Raw genomic sequence first — 21,112 nt, 5'->3', positions numbered from 1 at the left:
TTGTACCTTTACTTAGGTCAGATTTCACAAAGAAGGTGAGATTATCAACAGTTACAGGATTGTTGGGTCTGGCTTTAAGTGAAACAGCTTGTCTCAGTAGGAAATTCCCAAAGTATATCAAAAATGGTCTAGGGAATGTACTATTTTTATTTTTTTGAAACAGAGGCAATCTATGTACTCTTTGTAATTGGGAATCCCAGTCCCAGTCGGATAGATCGCTAAAGGCTCTTTGAAATAGTTTCACTAAAAACGATCTCGGGTCGGTCCCCTCCATTCCTTCTGGAATTCCAAATAGTCTAAGATTTTGTCTCCGAGCCCGATTTTCCAAATCCTCAACTTTAGCTTCTAGTTTGGAAACCTTTGATGAATTTTGTTTTACTGTTGAATCAGTCTTGCTGGCACCTTCTTCCACTTCTACTATTAGTTGTTTTATGTCCTCTATTTCTTTTGTAACCCCACCAAGGCCTTGACAAATATCTCTCATGCAGTTTTGTAACTGAGTGTTGTCTTCTCTCAACTGCAAATATTGCTGCTGACTCTCCATTCTATGTGCCAGAAGAGTTTGCATAATTGATTCCATTGATATGGTTATTGATGATGCTTTTGAGGGATCTTGTGATGTTATTGTATCTTGTGCCTGTGTAGAAGTATGATCCAGTGATGGGATTGGATAGAGGAAGTCCATATTTGTTTTCTTTACCAGCTCATTGCTAACTTCCAATGGACAAGTATTCATATTTATTTCCTCAGTCGCTATATTTATCATTTCAGATTGATCTCCTGAATTGCCCACTGAGTTTTCCGCTGGCAAGGCTTTGGTTGATTTTAAGCTTGATACTATGCAATCCGAGTCTTCACTTATCCTATTGGGGTTAGAAACTGTGTCTTCAGAGTTAATATCCACAAATTCATTAACCTCATAGTTATCAATAGTAGTAGGGGTTATTGTCAGGGGAGCCCCTTCTCTGTTCTCATTATTTAAGTCAGCTCTAGTTTCACCTGTGGAGGTTGTTATTTCTTGGTTTGCAAGTGATGATTTCTTTATAGAGTCCGTTATATAATCTATAAGGCTTATTTTATTGCTCCCCTGAGAGTTATGCACATCTTCACGACTTGTACCAGAAAGTCTTAGAGCCATGTTCTTAACGCCACCCTTTGCCTCTATCCATCTTCTCAATGGGCTATCATCAATTAGGCGATTTTTCTTGTTTCCAGCTGGTTTTCTAATTACTGATTTATGAGTCAAATTTTTTTGCTTGGTTTTAACCTTCATTTTAATTTTCCTTGAGCCGGTTGATTTACTGGAAATAATTTTAGAAATGTCATCTATTTCATCTTCGTCAGTTAATTCCTCATACTCTAAATTGGAATCTTCATCTGTTAGCTCAATAGTTTCTTGATTTGAGCCATCTCCTGCCTTTTTCCCCTTCAATTTAGTTTTGTTTGGGTGTAAGTTGGAGTTTGTGTTTGGTTCCACAATGTCCGCCCCTTTTTTTGCATTATATCTTGTATCTTTTTATGGCTTGCATTCATCGCAAAGGTCCCTTCTTCACTTATTTCCATATCGGTTTGATTTTCTTTTATTAAGGTATCCCCAGTGCACGACTGATTTTCTAAAGAGAGGGTTACTATATTCACTCTAGAGAGCTTATCCGAGCCCTTGCTTCTGCTCTTAATTTCCACTTTCTCCGCAGAAAATATAGTAGTAGCTGACCGAGCTTCATTTACATTGGTAGCTGTTTCTTTATTTTTATCTTTATTTTTATCTGTCTGCTCTTTGGTCTCTAACTCTGCTAGTAACTCTGGCTCAGGTTCTTTACGCGTTCCGCCATTACTGTTCTGAGCGGGCTTCATATCAGAACCCAAAATTACTTCAATCGTGTCAGCGGTTTTTTGTTTGATATTTTTACTTCTCCCATCGCTATTGTTGCCTGTGGCTAGTTTGAGTTTCGATGAGTGCTCAATTTGCTCTATTTGTGATGCATTTATATCGTCTGGCGCCGCAGCTGCCGCCATCGTACCTGTGTTCCCTTGTCTCACCGTTTGGCAGATCTTCCGGCTTCTTGCAGACCTCTTCTGCCTTGATGACATCGGCTCCTCAGGCGCCAAACAGTTCGGCACCAGTAGCACTGAACGCAGCGTCGGGTGAGCGCTCAGCTGCAGGGGAAACAGGCAGGGTCCGGGACACGCCCCACTAACAAGCCTCGCCGGCGTGCGAGTGAAGCAGACCCGTGCGAATGTCCAGGAGCGGAGCAAACCCCTGCTATGGCAAAGCAAGATCCGTAGCATTGATTCTTGTCGTGTAGTAAAGCAATCACGGTAGCGGAGCAGTACCGGAGCAGTTAGTGAATCGGTGAGTTCCGAATTCCGAGCTCCGAAATTGTTACCGTATTTCCCGGTGCACCCTCTCTGTTCTTCTCACTTCTCCTTCAGCGGCTATCAAAATCAGCCAGTTTAGGTGTGTTTGTTAACAGATCGTGGCTAAATCGCGGCGGAGCAGCTCCATGCAGCAGCCTACACTCGCCGGCTTCAGCCCGCCATCTTGACTCCGCCCCCCTCACATAGGTTGAGCATGATCCACAACAAAATGAATATATTCCTCAGCAATAGATGGACCCGACGCTGACGATGGTTGGGGATGACGGGACATGTAGTCAGCCGGGTTTTCTGACTTCCCCGGTTTATGCACAATAGTGAAGGTGTATTCCTGCAGCCGCAGGCCCCATCGTTCTATCCGCGGGGGCATTTTGGATCTTGGATTCCCAAAGATGGTGACGAGAGCCTTATGATCAGTGATAATGGTGAAGTGTTTTCCGTAGATAAATACATGAAAGTGTTCGCAGGCCCACACTACTGCTAGACTTTCTTTCTCAGGCTGCGAGTAAGCCTTTTCAGGATCAGACAGACTGCGACTAGCGTATGCCACAATACGTCTCTTGTCAGTGTAATTTTCATATTGGGCCAGAATCGCACCAAGACCCACAGGACTGGCGTCCACTGTAATTTCTGTTTTCCGGCGAGGACTGAAATATGCCAGGTTGTTAGCGGACTGAACCGCTTGTTTAATTTCCCGAAAGGCTTGTTCACACTAAGAAGACCAGACAAAAGGCTGACCCTGCTTCGTGTGTAACCTGAACGGATGGCTGATTGTGGCATAATTCTCAATGTAGTGGGCACAGTAACTGGCCATGCCCAAAAACGATCTCAGATAGCTGACGTCCTGAGGGCTCTTGGTCTCATTCAAAGCTGTTATTTTATCAGGGTCTGGCTTCATACCTGAACCGGATAAAATGTGCCCAAAGAATTTGAGGGTTGCCTGATGGAATTCGCATTTGTCTTTATTAAGAGTTAGGTTGGCTTCCAAAAGTGCATGACACACCCGATCCAGCACCTTGTCATGCTCTTTTACGTCAGACCCATATACAAGAATGTCATCACTATAGTTCAAAGTGTTAGGGATATGGTGAATGATTTGACGGATGGCCTCCTGAAAGATCTCAGCAGCCGAGGAGATGCTTAAAGTTATATTGATATTTTAAGTTGCACAACACAGAAAGGAATTTCTTTTGTGGATGCCAAAACTCAGCCTTTTATATCTGAATAAACCCAGATGAGTCGCAAAAGTGGTGATGTACCTGGATTTGGCATGTAATTCGAGCTGATGGTAGCCCTTGTTTAAGTCCAGTTTCGAAAATACTCTTGCCCCATTTAATGCTGAGATCATGTCGCTTAAATGTGGTCCAGGGTGTCGCTCCCTTTCAATGGCAGTGTTGGGGAGCCGCATATCCACACACAGTCTCACTTTGCCAACCGTTCCTTTCTTTGGTACTATCACTACTGGTGATACCCATGGTGTTGGTCCATCTGTCCTTTCAATGATGTCAGCAGAAAGGAGTTCTTGTAATTCATCCTCTACAGCCTGTTGAAGGTGAAATGGTACTCTTAGAGGGTGTTGGGCTACAGGTTTAATTTGTTCATTGATGTGAAGTCGAGTCTGACACCCTTTTATTTTTTGAAGCCCACTGAACAATTTGGGGAATTTATGGATGACCCTGTATAGGATCTCGACCAACCGAAGACGTTCGGCAGTGGGCAGGCTAAGTAAACAATCAGCCTCAGGGCCTTCAATCACATGGATGAATGCTGGTACAGACATTGTCTTGTGTCGGAGAGTCGTTGGAAATTTTCCCAGACAGGGAAGAGGCTTCTTGGACATCCAAGTAAAAACTCGGATGTGAGCTGGACTCAGAAGTGGTCTTGGCTCCATTTTTTTATACTCTGTAACTGGAATGTAATTTAGTGACACCCCACTGTCCAGAACAAATTTGGTAGCATGATTTCCCACGCTGATGTCTAATTGAGGGTACTTTTTAAGTTGGTCAGGGTCTGCAATCATATTTGCATATTCCACCGTATACTCAGATTCACGTGATGATGACCTGGAGCTTCTGGATGGTGATCGTCTCAGCCATTGAGACTTCCGTGAATCTCGGATGGAATGTGATGACCCTGATGATGACTTCGGTCTGTCCTGAACCGCTCTGGCTTGATGTCGTCTCACGTTGGACCGAGATGGCCTGGAGGTCCTTGTTGTTTCACTCCGCTTTCTGCTGTGGTAATCCCCACACATGGCTTCAAAATGGTTTGACCGACCACACTTGTGACATCGCTGACCCATGTCCGGGCAGGCATCCACATGTGGATAATCATATCCACATCTGTAGCACTTGCGTGACCGATCAGGCCTTTTGTCTCGTTTGCTTGGATCACGTCTCCTCCGTTCTGTGTGTTGATGACGTAATGTAGTTCTTGAACTCCACTGTCTCTCCTTTGAGTTTCTCCGACTGCTGCTGGCTTGAACTCTGCATGCCTGTTCTCGGCTGTCTGCTCGACCGGTCTCCATACTTTTGGCGTGCTCTTCCGCCTGATCATAGACACGGGTCATTTCCTCTATGTCATCCAGTTCGTGACATTTTCTTAGCAACCGCCTCCTGAGTGTTTTGGAGTTATAACCATCAATGATCTGTGATTTGATGGCAGCATCAGTTGAGAATGTGTCGAATTCACAGTGTCGAGACAGTCGGCGCAGTCGTGTAATGAAGGTGCTCATTGCTTCCTCTTTCCCTTGACGTGCTTTGTGGAATGTGTGCCGTTCGTAATCCGCATTCCTTTTGTTAAGGAATTTCCTGTTTAGAGCATCTCGTACCTTGCCATAGTCTGCTGTGTCTGCTGGTGGAAGATCTTTGATTATTTTGCTAATTTCTCGTCCAGCCAGATTTCTTAATGCTATCAGTTTCTCATCGTCCTCATTCACCTTTGACACTTTGATGTAATATTCAATATCCTCAAACCACTCTTGCCACCTGGGACCCATGCTTCCTCCAGTGGTCAATGTTAGGGGCTCTGGTGGTCGCAGGTGAGACATTCTCGAGATTATTGGTTTAACCTCATTGCGCTGTGGGGAGTTGTCGCGAGTTGGCATGATGTGCCCTTGCGTTTATCACTGTTTGTATACTTGTCCTTATCAAGGCTTGTTTGTTTGTCAGTGTTTGTTTACTTGCTTTTGCCAAAGCTTGTTTGTTTCCTCTTGCCAATGCTTGTATATTTGTTGGTGTCAATGCTTTTTTTGAACTTTTACTGAATGCCTGACTCCAAAATGGCTGCTTCAGGATTGCACAGGGAGGCCTTCCCAGCTGCCTGACTCCAAGATGGCTGCCCAATTCCCACAAGGCTTGACTACATTCGGCTCGTCTTCACATGCAAATCTCCCCATGGACTGACCCAGGCCTTCATTCTGGTCCTGCTCCTTTCTTCTCGGGTTTTCTTCTCTCCACCACCAGGTAGGCTCGAGATTTCAGTCCGACTCGATCTTTGGACACAGATGCGATAGCTCACGCATTGGGGGTGAGGTTTTCCGACGGGGCGGCACAGTTTCTTTCGGCGGGACATCGCTTCCTTTCACGGCGCTCAGTCAATCCCCGCATTCATTCAGGCCACCCAGCAGGGTCGGGTTTGGGCTCCCGATCCCTTGCCTCATTTCCTTAGGCCTCACTTCAGCCCATACTCACTTGGGCGCTGGCAGTCTTTTTTGGCACGAACAGCGCTCAATTTGAAAATCCCTCTCTGGCACTCAGGCAGCACTTCACTCAGCTGCGCCAGGGAAGCTCCACGCGTATTATCAATCGCGGAGTGCAGGTCTTAATCGCTGGTCGTTCCGACGGCGATCTTGGCGGGCTCGCATGTCGCTACGGCGACTTGATCAGCGCGACACCCAGGGACCGTACAGTGCTTGCTTCTGGGGTCTTGGGATAGCGGACTGCTACATCCCTCCCTCATCGCCAGTTGTGATGTCCACAAGTAAGAACACTAGGACACATATATGATTGTCTATCATCACCTTTATTCAGCACGTCTTGTCTCTTCCAGGTCCCTACTCTGACTGCCCTCGTCCTGTCTAAACCCCTCCTCTTCCCCTGACTACCCCGACTCCGCCCACCCAACTACTAGACTACTTGTTGTGTTACACTATTGTATGAATCATGGTTTTCCAAGGTTAGTCAATAGTAAATAGGGCACATGGGATATTTTTATTTCATCAAGCTAGCAATTTTTAATGTATTATTTTCATAGACTAACTTTTTCTCGAATAATCAAGAATATACTCTGGACAGCAGAGGGGGGTAATTTGGTCCTGAATTTCATGAGGCTAAGAGTAGCAAATATGTAGAGGCTTCCATAGAGGATGTAATCTTCATTGCAAAGCAAGGTGAATATTTACATTTTCTAAAGCTAACTCGGGAGATTTTAAACACCAGAGGCACTGTGCTGGGAATTACGAAGCATTCAACATTTGCCCAACAAATTTGCGCCAAGCAGATTGCAAAAAGAATCATTTAGTTACAACACTAGAATCCAATAATGCCACCAACAAACTGTGTTTTTTCCTGAGGTGTTTTAGATGCTTTAAAGGACTGGATTGATGCAAGTAAACTGCAAACCTTCTTGTTGCAAAAAAAAATGTACTTGTTAGTAAGAAGTGATTCGAAATTTGGGTGAAAACTTCCCCTGGCCATTGTGTGGCTCTATAAAGATTCGACCTGGTTTATAATTTGAAGAAAAATATTTGTTCATTGCCTTCTATAAAGGTTAAAGCTGTGCCAACATATTTGGAAAAAACCTTGCAAAATTAGTGTGGTGTTTTCCCACTTAAGTGAAAGGAATTATCTCCCAGTCTTTACCCCCATGTACTTAAACTATGTGAATTAATGTTTCCCACCATTCGGGACATATAAATAGATGGCAGATCTATTATCGACATACTAGCTTGCGCATCACAATGAAACAAGCATTGGAAAGGCATCGGTTTCACCTATGTGATCAATAATAAGCTGTTTTTATCAATCATCATCTGGGACAAAAGAAAGAGCTCTCATAGAAGTAGCACAGGATTAGAGAGGATGTGGCGCAGAGGTCAGGGCTGCTGACTCGAGAGCCGGGGATCCCTCTTCGAGTCTCAACAGTGCAGCATCGTGTGATTCTGGGCAAATCACTTAATTAATTTCGTTGGGTGATAAGTTGCACCAACAGTGTATAATCATGTCTTTAATATGATCAAGGTAATAACAGCATGTCTAACAATTTTAATCACTGGGTCAGCTCGGCAATTGACATGGTGGCCCGAGAGAAAAATATTAAATATCGCAGGAACCAATACTCAGCCCCCTGGCAGTCTGCTGAACTTAGAACCATACAGTCTAAATGCAGAAGCCCAGTATGAACCTGGAGGCAGGGCTTCAGTGAAAAGGGTAAATGCAACTACAGGCTAGTCCTAGAAGAAAACAAAGCGGCAATCATAGCTGCTAAAACCAGGTATTTTTCAATGAAAATAGGGGCAGCAAGAAACTCAACTAGAGAACTTTTTAAAACCGTCACTACTCTGTCGCAGCTCCAATCTGGCAAACAGTTATCTCCTGATCAAGCTTTTTGCAACAACGTTGCAAATCCTTTTCAATCCAAAGTGCATACAGTCTATAAGGAGCTTCTGGGGCGCCCAATCGAATCAGCCACAGGTCCGCTAATAACGAGTACAGCCCTTAACAATCAGGCTAAGAATGAACTGACAAGCTTTTCATCTCTGCCTTGTAAGAGAGTACAAATTACTTTTATCCATTAAGTCAGGCTCCCCTACAGGCTCATGTCCACCTTTTGTTTTACGCAAAGTATCAGACAATGTTACTCTTCCTTAGCTCCCCTTTTACACAATGTATTCTCTTCGAGGATCTATGCTATAACCTGGAAGAAAGCTTTCCCTTACTAAAACAAACCTCTTTACACCTCACTGAGCCAAACAACTATTGACCCATATCATGTTTGCCTCTCCCTACCAAAATCTGGAAAGGGCGATGAATGAGGACTTGGTGAACCATCTGGGATACAATGATCTCCTTGATTCTTCACAACGCTGTTTGAGACCTAATCGTTCTACAGAATCAGCATTGGTCATGGCCACAGAGGAGATCCGTAAGCAGTTGGATAGGGATGAAAAGGGGTGCTTATCCTGCTTGATCTCTCTGCTGCTTTTGACACCTTTATCCATCAGGTGTTAATGCAGAGGCTAGAGAAAGTAGGAATAAAAGGGTTGGCTCTTACTTTGCTCACTTCCTTCCTCTCTCATTGAAAGCAGAAACTGTGTTGGGGTAATTTTACTTTGGATGCATTCTCTCTCTCGTGCAGAGTTCCGCAGGGGTAAGCGCTGTCCCCCACCCTATTTAACATCTATGTCACCCCTTTAGTTAAACTCATTAGAGCGCATGGTTTCTCACTGGTATCCTTTGGAGATGATATGTAGATAGTTATATCTTTAACAGCAAGCGCTGACTCGTTGGCAAGTCAGTTTCATGACTGCCTGTCACACATCATTGGGTGGATGTGCGAGAATTACCTTGAGCAAAATACAGGTAAAACTGAGGTGATTGAGTTTGGAAACGGCTCGCCCCTTTGGAATGACTTCTGGTGGCCTGCGGATACGGGTCCATGGCCTGACCCACTTAACAAAGCCAAAAATCTGGGACTACTGTTCGATGATGAACTCTGTTTTTTGTAACAGATTAACCATGTTACATCCTCTTGCTTTTTCCTTCTAAAAATGATGAGAAGGATTTTTCCATATATTCCACAAGAGTTACAAAACACTCTGATAGTGGCCCTGATCCTCTCTAAAAAAGACTACTGCTATTCCCTTTTTTCTGGGCATTGATAAACATTTACATAATAAAGCTACTGTCTTTGCAAAATGTGGCAACGCGGGTGTTGCTGAATATCCCCTAATTTGACTCCATATCCAACAGCATTCGAAAACTCCACTGGTCACCCGTTCAAGAAAGGATTACATTTAAATAATTATGCCTGGTGCATAAAGCACTGTATGGGCGGCCTTGTGACCTCCAAAAATACTTTGGTTGGTACATCCCACGGAGGGATCTAATATCCGCCAATGCTGGGTTTGTCCAAGTTCCTAGGATCAGAAGAGCCAGGTGGGGCGGCAGAACCATATCCTACTGGGCAGAAAAAATCTGGAAATCACTGCCTGCCTCAATCAGATTGCAATCCAATCGTTCCTCCTTTAGGAAGTTGCTCATAACCTGGCTTCCCCCCTCTCCCCCCCCCCTCCAAGTAAATAGAAGCATTTTTACCTCTATTCTAGGAGAAGTACATGTTTCTTCCAGCGCCAAGACCCCTTGGCATTCGCTGCGCTTTATAGATATTTTACTTACTTACTTTAATGTTTTCTTTTTGTGTTGCTACCCTAACATCACCGATTAAATTTCAAAATATCATACATATATAGTGAAGAAATAAAAAGTAAAATCATTCAACTGAACTTGACTCAATACTGCTCAATGTAAGGTGTGTGTCCTAAAGGAGTTACAATTAAGTCAAATCATTGTTAGATAAACTAAGCTGAGAAAAAAAAGCACTTTTTGCTGTTTGCACAGTGCTTTTAATTTGCTCCATGGCTTGTAACACATTTGTGCTCCTTCGCAAATATTGAAACAATCTTGTTTGGCCATCGTCCACGCTATCAGAGCAGGGACTGGTGTCACTGCATGGAAATGAAGTGCCTGTAAATTAGTGCAAGACCAACTTGAGTGGTCGCCATACTTCCTACGCAGTCAATTGTGTGACTAGGGGCTTCCGTCCTGTGCGCCCTTCTTAAACCAAATTGTGCACAGAATACAGCGCGGAAAAGAACGGAAAAATAAAACATTTCTCTTGGGATGGAAGTCTCTAGAATTACTATATTTAACAAGTATCACAGGAGTGGAAAGGATGTGGCACAGCAACTAGAGCTGCTGACTCCAGAACTGAGGAGCCTGGATTTGGGACTCGGCGCAGTATCCTGTGATTATGGGCAAATCACGTAATCCCTCCAGGTGATAAGTTGCCCTGTACAAAACTGCTGCAAGACGAAAAAGCAGAAAGAGGCAAACCTTCATAAATAAATAGTTCACCAAAACGGTTGTTAACAGTATTTCGGCCACAGGAAACTGATAAGAGAAGCAGACTAGGAACAAGTATTGATAGATGCAGGGAAATCTGCTATAGCCAATAGAAATGGAGGAAAAGTACATGGCAAGTACAAGAACTAATGAAAAGCCAACAAAGAGAGGAGGTGGGATGTGAGCCCCTTTTTTTGTGTGTTTATATTAAAAACAATAGATTTCACAAACGCAGAGCAAGCCCTGTGCAGGCGAAACCTAAAAAGGGTTTTTTGAAGGTAGTTCCCGAAACTCATTCTGCTCAATTTAAAGAACAAACAGATGCGAAATAAGTCTTGGTTGTTCTAGTTAGCATGTCTTTCGAAATGACTTGATTCATCTCAGTGTTTGTAGGAACATTTCAGAGAAATAACATGGTGCACCCAACAAAAGGCCCAAAAAATATCTTCAGACATAGAATTTATGAACAGGGTAGAACAAAACATCCGCATGACAGCAGACAATCCATGCCCCTTGTGAACATGTTTATTTGGGTAGGGGGAGTGTTGATATAGCAATGTAGAGGGTGCTACTGTAAGTACTACATTGACCAATGAATCATTGCAGACATTCGAGTATATGTTTAGATTGAGCTGTGTGAAAGAAGCAGGTATGTGGTGTGGAGGAGAGATGTCCAAGGATTTTTAATTGCAAAGGGGCAATTGCAGTGTGCATGCCATATTATGTTGTGCTTATTGGCCCCCAGCAATTCATGGCATACCGCTCATTAATTTTTCCGGAGCCCCAAGAGACCCTACATTTATTCAGAAACACTGTGAAATCAAAAGCCTGCCAGTTCCTGTTTTTTTTTAAACATTCTTTATTGCAAGTTTGAGATTGTACCATGCTCATAAAAGAAGCACAAATATCTAACAAATAGGAGTAGCAAAGGCAAAAAGATGTAAAGATCAGTAGTCACTTTGGCTCAGTCACGGGGTCCGAGGTAAGTGCACATCGCTTGCTGGGAGCTCCCCTGATGGCTAGCAGAGAGAGGCTCAGCTGACCGGTCTCCCTTTCTTTGCCGCACGCCACGAGCACTCAGATGGAAGACTCTGTAGACCAGAGGTCTTCAATCTTTTGGATGCAGAGACCCCCCTGTCAACATTTTCAAATGTAAGGACCCCCTCCTGACAAAAATGTCTAAACCTCTAGGTTATGAGGAAGTTGAGGACGAAATTATGCGACCGGCTTGACTAAATTGTGTGAGTAGAAAATGTAAATAATGTTCTGTGATGCTGCGTATTTTGGGGTAGTATTGCTTTATTATTTAGAATTTTTTTAAACACAGTAAAACTGAGGAAAGATTTCACCCCATCAGTACCAGTTTATAACCAAAATACAGCAATTAACATCAGAAAGATGTCTAGTCAACCTCTTTGAAGGGCCTCCCAATCCGCAGGAATACGCGCTGCCACATTAGAAGCTCACCTGGCCATGGCCGGGAGCAGCAAGGGTGCATTCAAACCATGGCGGTCTTGTGCAGAGTTAAACAGTTTACCCATGCCCCTTTCCTCTCACCCCCTTCCTTCCATCCCTCTCTTCTCTCCTCTCTCAACCCCGGATCCCTCTCTCACATTGCAGGCAGATGGTTATTAGCCCCTGGACACCTTTTGGTAACAGTAGCGCACTACAAATGTAAATAATAGGCAGAAGCAGGGGATCCACTAGACCCGAACTTCGGGGGGGGGGGGGCAGGGGGGGGCAGCCAGGGCTTGTCCAAGCACTGGTCACACACAGTGCAAAAGTCTTTCCACCTTCTCCATGAATTCTCTCACTACCACTCACCAACAATACACCTCATCTCTCTATAACACCTGTCTGACAAACATTTCATTTTTTTTATAGCGTTACTCATAGTTTACTCACACTCAGTTCTGTGATGTGCATGGTACATCTTCTTTGTACCAGGCACTTTAACCTTCTGCACTGTGTGGGTGACAAGAGTGCCCATGTGACTGCACGGTGAGCAATGCAACAGTGTGAGAGAAGGGTAAAAGGAGTGACTGCAGGGTGAGTGAGGTGACCATATGAATTTGGGTTCGGCTGTAAGTGCAGAGTGGGATGAATTAGTGGATGGTTAGTGATGGCCTTGTTTGAGTGAGCTACAGATTGAGCAGTAAGGGGGGGTACAGGTAAGTGGAGTGTCACATGAGTGCAGGGTGAGAAGTGTGCTCGTGTGACTGCAGGGTGAGGTACAGAGTGAACAATGCAAGCAAATTTTTAGTGCAGAGTGATCACTGTAAGAGCAGGGTGGGCGGGTGAATGTTGTGAGTTCATGGTGATTGGTGTGAGTGCATGGTGATCAGAGTGTGAGTGCATGGTGATCACTGTGAGTACATTATGATCATGGAGAGTGCAGGGTGAGTGGGTGAATGGTGTGAGTGCATGGTGATCAGTGTGAGTGCTCTGTGATCAGTGTGAGTGCATTGTGATCACTGAGTGCAGGGGGAGCGGGTGAATGGTGTGAGTGCATGGTGATTGGTGTGAGTGCAGGGTGAGCGGGTAATTGGTGTGAGTGCATGGTGATCAGTGTGCGAGTGCATGGTGATCAGTGTGTGTGCATGGTGATCAGTGTGAGTGCATGGTGATCAGTGTGAGTGCATGGTGATCAGTGAGTGCATGGTGATCAGTGTGAGTGCATTGTGATCAATGTAGGTGCAGGGTGAGTGGGTGAATGTTGTGAGTGCATGGTGATCAGTGTGAGTGCATGGTGATCAGTGAGTGCATGGTGATCAGTGAGTGCATGGTGATCAGTGTGAGTGCATTGTGATGACTGTGAGTGCATTGTGATGACTGTGAGTGCATTGTGATCACTGTGAGTGCATTGTGATCACTGTGAGTGCATTGTGATTGCTGTGAGTGCATTGTGATTGCTGTAAGTGCACAGTGATCAGGTGCAGTGCATTGTGATCGCTGCGAGTGCAGGGCGAACGTGAAAGTGAAGGCAAGAATAAGAAGTGAGTAGTCTGAAAGCAGGGTGCATTCCCAGAAACTTGAAGCGTAGGGTTTCAGATATAAGTTAAACTATTGCTATAATGGCATTAATCAGGGTTCGAGGGTGGAGGAAAAAAAAATGTGCTGATCCTGCAACAAACTTCCAGTCTAATGATTAGGGTACCAGCTTATTATTTTGATGGCCCATAAATAAGCAGTCACCCACAGCTGTATTTTTTGCACTTATCTGTGAATACTTAGAACATCAAATATAAATAGAAAGCACTTTTAATTGTGTTCTAGGGATGCCTCAATGATCCATGACTAATAATTAAAGAGAATAAAGACAGAAAAGTCACATAACTAATTAATACATACTTTTTTATTTATAACTCAATTTAGTGTCAAGAGCAGGTCTCTGCAGGATCTTTAAACAGCACATAGCAGGCATGTTTCTTTTGGCAACACAACGTTATATTTCTTTTCATTAAATGCATTCTCACACTACAGCAGTAAGTGTACAAATTCTAATGTAGGGAATAGGCAGAGTGGGGGCCCAGGGGGTACTGGAACCATAAAAAACGAAGCTTTGGTAATCAGTTAACAAAGGCATGTAAATATGCTAATGGTCTTTGAAGACCTGTGAAAAACTCGGCTGGCTGTAGATAAGACTCCAGACACTGCCCAGCAGAGGCCCCAGGAGCGCGAGCTGCACTGCAACAGCCGGGCTGAGACACAAGATGGGGGAGGAGGGGGGCTGAAGCCCTGGAGGCCAGGGCAGAAGTGACACTGTGAAGGCGCGACCCCCTTTGCATCGCTCCATGGCCCCCCTGGGGGTCGCGCCCCACAGTTTGAAGACCCCTGCTGTATACTGTGGGAGGGCGCCCATCTGATGCCACCTGATACTTTTGTAATGACACTCCTTATAATGTTATTTTACATGAAGAGCAGGAGTTGCATCTGCCAAACGGGTGTTGCTCACAGAGTAAAGGAGCGCTGGCTTCCTTTCGACAGGCCCGCAGTGTTCTACAGCGCTGTCACACAGAGGATGAGGGGCAAACTTCACACTACTTCCGTGTGGCGAGTGCTGCCATGGAAACCGCATCTCGAACTCATCACCCCATTAGCATTTCCGAAAAAGGGTTCTCTGTAAGAGGGACGTTGATAATGCAACATTTATTAGGGAAAACTTTAATGTCATCTCATTAGCTTGAGCCTACTAAATGTTACTTGTCTGCACTAATATTAAAGGCGTCGGTTTGCAAAGGGAAGAAAGTGCAAAGGGAAATCCATCATATTTTCCATTCTGTAAAAGACAGATACAGGAGAGGGAAATCTGTTATATGATGTAATGCTTCAGCCACTGCTTTGTGTTTTTAGCAATTTTCTTTTCTCCCCCATTAACAGGAAGCCCTGGAGACCTGCCAGACGCGCATCTCCAAGCTAGAACTGCACCAGCAGGAGCAGCAGTCCGTCCAACTGGAAACTGTGAACGCCAAAGTGCTGCTGGGCAAGTGCATCAACATCATCCTGGCCTTCATGACCGTCATCCTGGTGTGCGTCTCCACCATCGCCAAGTTCATCGCCCCCCTGATGAAGAGCCGCCTCCACATCATCTGCACCCTGTGCGCAGTGACGCTGCTGGCAGTCTTTTGCAAGAACTGGGACCACATCATATGCGCAATAGAAAGAACCATTCTGCCCAAGTGAACTCCTTTTACAATCAGATCCCAAAAATATTTTTTAAGGATTTTGAACGTTTTTTAGGGAGACTCAATTTGTAGACTGTGAGAACTCTTGGATCTTCGAAGTGTACATATTTCAGACTTAACCTGAGTTGGCATGGAGCTACCTGGTCAGGGTCATGTACACAGTCGATAACTTTTTATTATACGTGGCATGCTCTCTTTTACCCTTGCTGCCTTAGAAGATGAACAGATTTACAAACCAGCATACCATTGCACTGAAGTATGGGCACCGTATGTCGCTGAGGTGTCATTTGTCAGCCGCATGGATTCCGCCCGAGATCAAATCTCTACCTTTTTTGGTTTGCACACTGCAAGTGGTCCCCAACCTTCATGATGTGAAACTTTTCAACCAGAAATGATGATGCCTCACTTTTCTCACAGGCTATTTAATTACCAAAGTTTTCCATAATTTAGTTTGCTTCCAAAGTTATCTGTTATGCATACACCCAGGACATTTTGAAGTAAATCGCATCGTAGGTCCCCCTGCTTCATCTGAGTTGTTATTAACTAGCATGTTCTTGTTTGAGCATGCTCTGTTCGTTTGTGGTCCATTATTTGTAGTTATTCTATGTACTCCACCACAGAACGATCCTAACCAGCAATTATTCTCGAGCCAAGCAAACAGTAGAGCGGGTAGGAAATTGTTACTCTGCCACAGCCACATGGTTTGTACAGGTCATCTAGTTTATTGTTGAGTATGTTTGTGGGTGGTAGTTCAATGTTGGCCTCTGCCACTATGGGGACAGGTAGTCCTGTAGCCTGTATCTGATAGTCTAAAGTCACTGAAAAAGATTTTGGTTGCATGATTGTCTCTCATTGGGCAGTTCATTTGGCCCCAAAATGCATGCCCCTATGGCTTCCCGTGGAGGAACTAATACGGTAAAGTCTACCTAAAGAAAGCATTTCATTAGACCATTTGCATGCAGGTAAAATAGACTTACAAATGTGCAATTTAATCTTGAACTCTGTTGTTTTAGAAGTAGAGCACGAATTAAAACATGCATACCATCCTTTACTTTTGAGAACTGTTTTTCAAAAGCCAGGAAGTTCGAAATTGGTTCTGACCACGTGATGGTTTTCTCCACAATAATTAAAACAATGGACTCTTAGAAGAGCAACAGGACTACGGTAAATGCTTGCCATCTGCATTATTAATCAAGCAAAGCAAATTGGGATATTTCTTTTTAGAGGGGTATATAATTCAGAAACCGATCTGCTAATGGATGTAAAAATGTGATCTTTAATTATCTTACAGCAGATACCAAATCATATCGATTCCTAAATCTAATTTATAACCTAGTCAATGGGACCAGTGTAACTCCAACAGCAATAGGTCCAGTAAAAACATGCTGTGCCTATCTGCTTCTTCCTTCATGAACTTTGAATCAGTTTAAGGTCTAAAATAAATAGAATTTAGATTGTGTATCACTAGTCCAAATCAATGTTCTGAGGCATTGGCTTCATATCTGCTAAACTTCAAACAGGGTTTAATTGAGTGCTATGCTTTCTCACTTTTTATTGCATTTTATGAAGACTAATATGCATCTTTGGTAATGAATGGCTGTGATGTTCTCTTGGCGTCTCATTGCACAAATCCATTTGGAAAATTGAATCCAGTAAAGGATGCTCTTGGCCCTGTCCACAAGGAAGGCGGGGCTAGCTAAAATGTGATGCTTGATTGAGTATCCACGTTTATGCTGCACAATGTTTAAGGATACCCCGTACATCTCTGTGATTGAGTGGCTCCTTCAGTTTTGTTTACAGTTTTCTGGACCTAAATCAAGTGCAATAGTGCTGTAGGAGGAAGCTGCTTTCCTGGAACGCTTTGGTTGTGAATAAAGGCGGAAGTAAATTGTCCATTTGTGGTCTGTATCTGGGATCGGTTATTCCTGTGACTGTTGCATTTCTAAAAATGCTGGACAAGCAAGAGCAAGAAGAACATTGCTAATGGCCTGGGGAGATGAAGAGTTGACCTTGTGAAAAGAACATTATTCTAGTCCTCATTCACAAGAGAAACAACTCAGCCCCCTAGCAACATCTACTGGAAAAAATGTGCACAAACATATATTTTTGTTCATTATTACAAACGTTTATTGACCTTTGGAATCCATCTTTTATGTCTGTTATTGTACAGCTGTTGACTGTCAGAAAGGAAATGCCCCAAGGCGACATTACGTGTTTTCTCATGTACTGTAACTTAATACTAATTGCTAAATTGTTTTTGTGACTTGCCACATGGATTAATTTCTATAGCATTCTCGCATCAAGGGGCAGGCATGTTTATATCTGGAGCTAGGACTGTGCCACTCCATGTGCTGCGTTCTGAAAGTCCTACGCTTGGAAATGTAATATCTAACATTATTAAAACCATTTGTGGTGCAACAGAAAGTCACTCATATGAGATCGTATTGAACTAAAGAGTTCTTATTTTATTTAAAATGTTTATGTACTATGCACAAGTACCTCAAACCTATAAAAAGAACAAATTAATTAATCCTTAAAGAAGAAAAATAGCACATTCTCCTTTGCATTAAAAGACTGGATGCTTCAAGGGTGGGGCTTACAATTTAAAAGAAAGGCAGATTTCTACTCACAGTAGATAGACTTTCTATTCTTCCTAGTACTTTTTGGCAACATTTTAAGTGTGAGTGCTGAAGGGTGATATGAAAAATAGAGAAGTTTCATTGTTTCCATGAAGTGCACATTTCCCACCTAAATATGTGGGACTCAAACACAGCTGTGTGATGCCATCTATACATTTTACATTAACATTTATCCTTTAGGATTTGGTGTTTTCACATTCCATAACAAATTTTGATGTAGGCGACATGCAGCACTGCATTCATTTCTCGATGATGTCCTACAATGCAGTATGTGCCAAGCTGCTCATCGCGTCATCTATGCAGAACGCGACCTGGCCAGCTGACCACATCACGAGAAACTTTTAGAACAAGTTATATTTTAAATACAACATACAAAATGCAACCTTTGCCGTCGGTTCTTTGTATGTCCGACATCAAGTTTTGCATTTCCGATTTTCTCTTTACCTTTGTATCATATTGCGCCTTATTTCTCTGCTGCTGGGGTGATACCATTGCCTCAGTGCTCCCAATCAAGCAGATGCACATCCTTTGCCTAATGTTTCCCAGGCGAGTTCAGAAAAATCTACTTGTGGAAATATTGTCAAGTGATCCCTTTAAAGCAAACATGCTTGCAAACTTGGGCTTTACACCATTCCTCTATATTAAAAAAAAAGCCAGATAAGATGCATTTGCAAAGGTAGGCCCAATTCAGAACACCATTTGTGCCAGTAGCTTTAAATTTCCTTCAAACATTTCTTAATTTATGGGAGAAAATTCACCTTCGTAATACACAAACCTGTACTTGCACTCTTAAAGCATTTGCACCTTTGTAATATTGTACCAATGTTGTTTAATATTTCACATGTGTAAATCGACTCTTGTAAAACTTTGAGAATTCTGAGAGTTTGTAAATCTTACCCAGATGAAGGTATAAATCTGTGGGTGCAGGTGTACGAATTCTTTAGAAAACCAGAGTCAATGAATCTGTATGGAAGCCGCTTAATTAGTCACTGGCTATCCTGAAATATAGAGCACCTCAGTACTTGGGTTCGACAAATTAACATATAAGCATATTGAGTTGGGGAAGTGTGGCTCAATGGTTAGAGCGGCAGACCCTGATGCAGAGGTCTAGCCCAGGACCAGGGTTCAATTCCCTGCCTCGGCGGATCTTCGGCTGAAAAATTCCACGGACCTGATAATTCTCGCCTCGGTGCCTATTCCAATCATGGAGTCCCACTCTGCAACTCTGAGCAATAGCTTGCTTAATCTCCACAACGGCCCCCAGAACGCTAAGGATGCCTGGCCTCCACCTTGGGGGTGCCCAGGAGTGGACGCCTCACAGGGAAAGCCAGGATGGGTTCCACAGCGGTATTCGTACAAGCGCCTTGAGACCCTTGCGGGTGAGTAGTGCTCTATACAAGTATCAATTTACATTTACAGTTGTAAAAGACTTGCAGCCTAGGTGATGGATGTACAGAGAATAATGGCCTCATCATTCCGTATGTCTCAACCTATGATATGTTTATAAATCTCTGTACTAAAGCTGTGATGCCAAACCAATATAATAGCTTAGAGGGGTGTGCACGTGCCGCAGATGTCTATATGCTATTTGTACAGCACTCGTTCATATCCTGTCCGGTCACTCAAACCTTCACCCTTGTGAGTTGAACAAAATGAGCACAGTATGTGTTTAATTCACAGCGGGATAAAATGAAGGATTCTCTTACCAAGTGGGCCTGCAATTTTTGTTTACAACTACATCTCGTTTAAGGGTTTCTGTGATATCACCATTCACCCGTAACACTAATATGACATCACTACTGTATTAATTTTTTTAAGCGGATTTGTGATGTCACATGCTTTGTGCTAGAACTAGCAACAAGTGTGAAAAGAAGTTCCAAAAATAGAACACCTACTGACACTTAAACAATTACAGTGATCACTAGTTTTCCAGTTCCCTTTTTTCTGAGCAATCTTTCACTGAAAATTACGCCATTAGCTGATAAGGAGGCTTTTTTAAATTTCTATTGTTCTGCTGGGATTCAATATAGGAAGGCAGGTTTCTATCCCCTATCCCCTTCTATCATAGGCTTGAAACCACTAAGCTTAATAAGCTGACTTTGACTGTGACTTTCTTTATATTGCTTAACATATGTGTTTGCATTAAATTACCCTCGGTGTATTTACTTCACAACATGTATTCTATATTGGCAGGCAGAGGATCTCTTTCATAGGGAGGAGCAGGTGCCCAAGGATTGAGGTGTGTGATATGGGGCCATGTATTATAAGGAATAAAGTGACCCCTGCCATACTTGAAAAGACATTGCCTTTGAGTCCCAGAGCCTTTGGTCTCCTAACTTTGGCTATGTCCCAGAGTAGATTTGCAATATGCATGTAACATTCTGTGGATAATACTGTACCCCACTTATATAAAATTTACCATATAACATGAAGACAAAACAAAACTTTGCTGGCCTTGAGTATTAACAAACAAGTATTGTAAAAGTGGTACACTCATTGAGGAAAACACTGTTCTGTATTTGGAAGGAGGCTAAAGAGTACATGTTCTGTTTTTGTTTTCCTAAAATGTTCTTTCTGGGTTCAGAGATCCTGTATAGACCGCTTTTTAAATGTAAAAAAAGAGTCTTATGATTGTGGGGAGAGCGCCTAAAGTTTCCTTTTTCCATGGTTGTATGTTTATAAAAAGTGTACAACGTTTTATGAAAAGATAGCTTTTCCCAGTGTTTCCTAGGCAGTACGGAGACGCAGGGGAAACGTATGTGGCCCTCGGTTGATTTGTGTTTCAGGAAGTTGTTGTTTCGATTTGTGTTCAGTGTATGCATTATTTCTTGTTCTTTGTCGAGGAATGCGTAGCGTTACATGTTTTGCTGGAAGATTCTGCAGGGATCATACCTCAGCAGAACCCTTCTGAATCATAAACGGTGCCATTGTCTTGTTTTTAAATAAATCGAATTGAATTCTTTAATCCTGTCTCCGACAATTTATTTCCTCTGTCTTAAACTGCACGAGATATTTTTCAGCACGATCACGTGAGAAAACAGAGGATTGCAAATGCTCTTGGTTGAAAACTTACTTACTTTTCATAGTATGTCTGCAATGCATCCATTCTACCGGAACTAGTCTTCCATTACATTTTTCCTCCTGAGGTTTACAATCTTTCTTCATTTGGCTGCAAAACTCAACGTGTTCTTTTGCTTTTACCCATCAATGGCGTAGGTTATAGAATTTGTATATTTGAATATATCCCGGGCATAGCTCGTGCCTGGATCATGCGCATCCTGAACTGCTG

General features: G+C 43.1%; 1 protein-coding gene across 1 annotated transcript in view; it reads left to right on the top strand.

Moving 5' to 3' along the window:
* The window catches only part of TMCC3 (transmembrane and coiled-coil domain family 3), a 60,003-nt gene extending 39,215 nt beyond the window's left edge, over positions 1 to 20,788 (top strand). The window contains exon 3 of the mRNA XM_086948704.1: positions 14,880 to 20,788. Coding sequence (XP_086804830.1) covers positions 14,880 to 15,182 — 303 coding nt within the window. The 3' untranslated portion in view covers positions 15,183 to 20,788. The remainder of the gene's footprint in view (positions 1 to 14,879) is intronic.
* Positions 20,789 to 21,112: the final 324 nt, after the last annotated feature.

This window comes from Lissotriton vulgaris, unplaced genomic scaffold (genome assembly GCF_964263255.1).
Source record: "Lissotriton vulgaris unplaced genomic scaffold, aLisVul1.2 SCAFFOLD_993, whole genome shotgun sequence".
Taxonomy (NCBI): Eukaryota; Metazoa; Chordata; class Amphibia; order Caudata; family Salamandridae; genus Lissotriton; species Lissotriton vulgaris.
The sequence above is the reverse complement of the archived record's forward strand: the minus strand, read 5'-3'. Positions and strand labels throughout refer to the sequence as shown.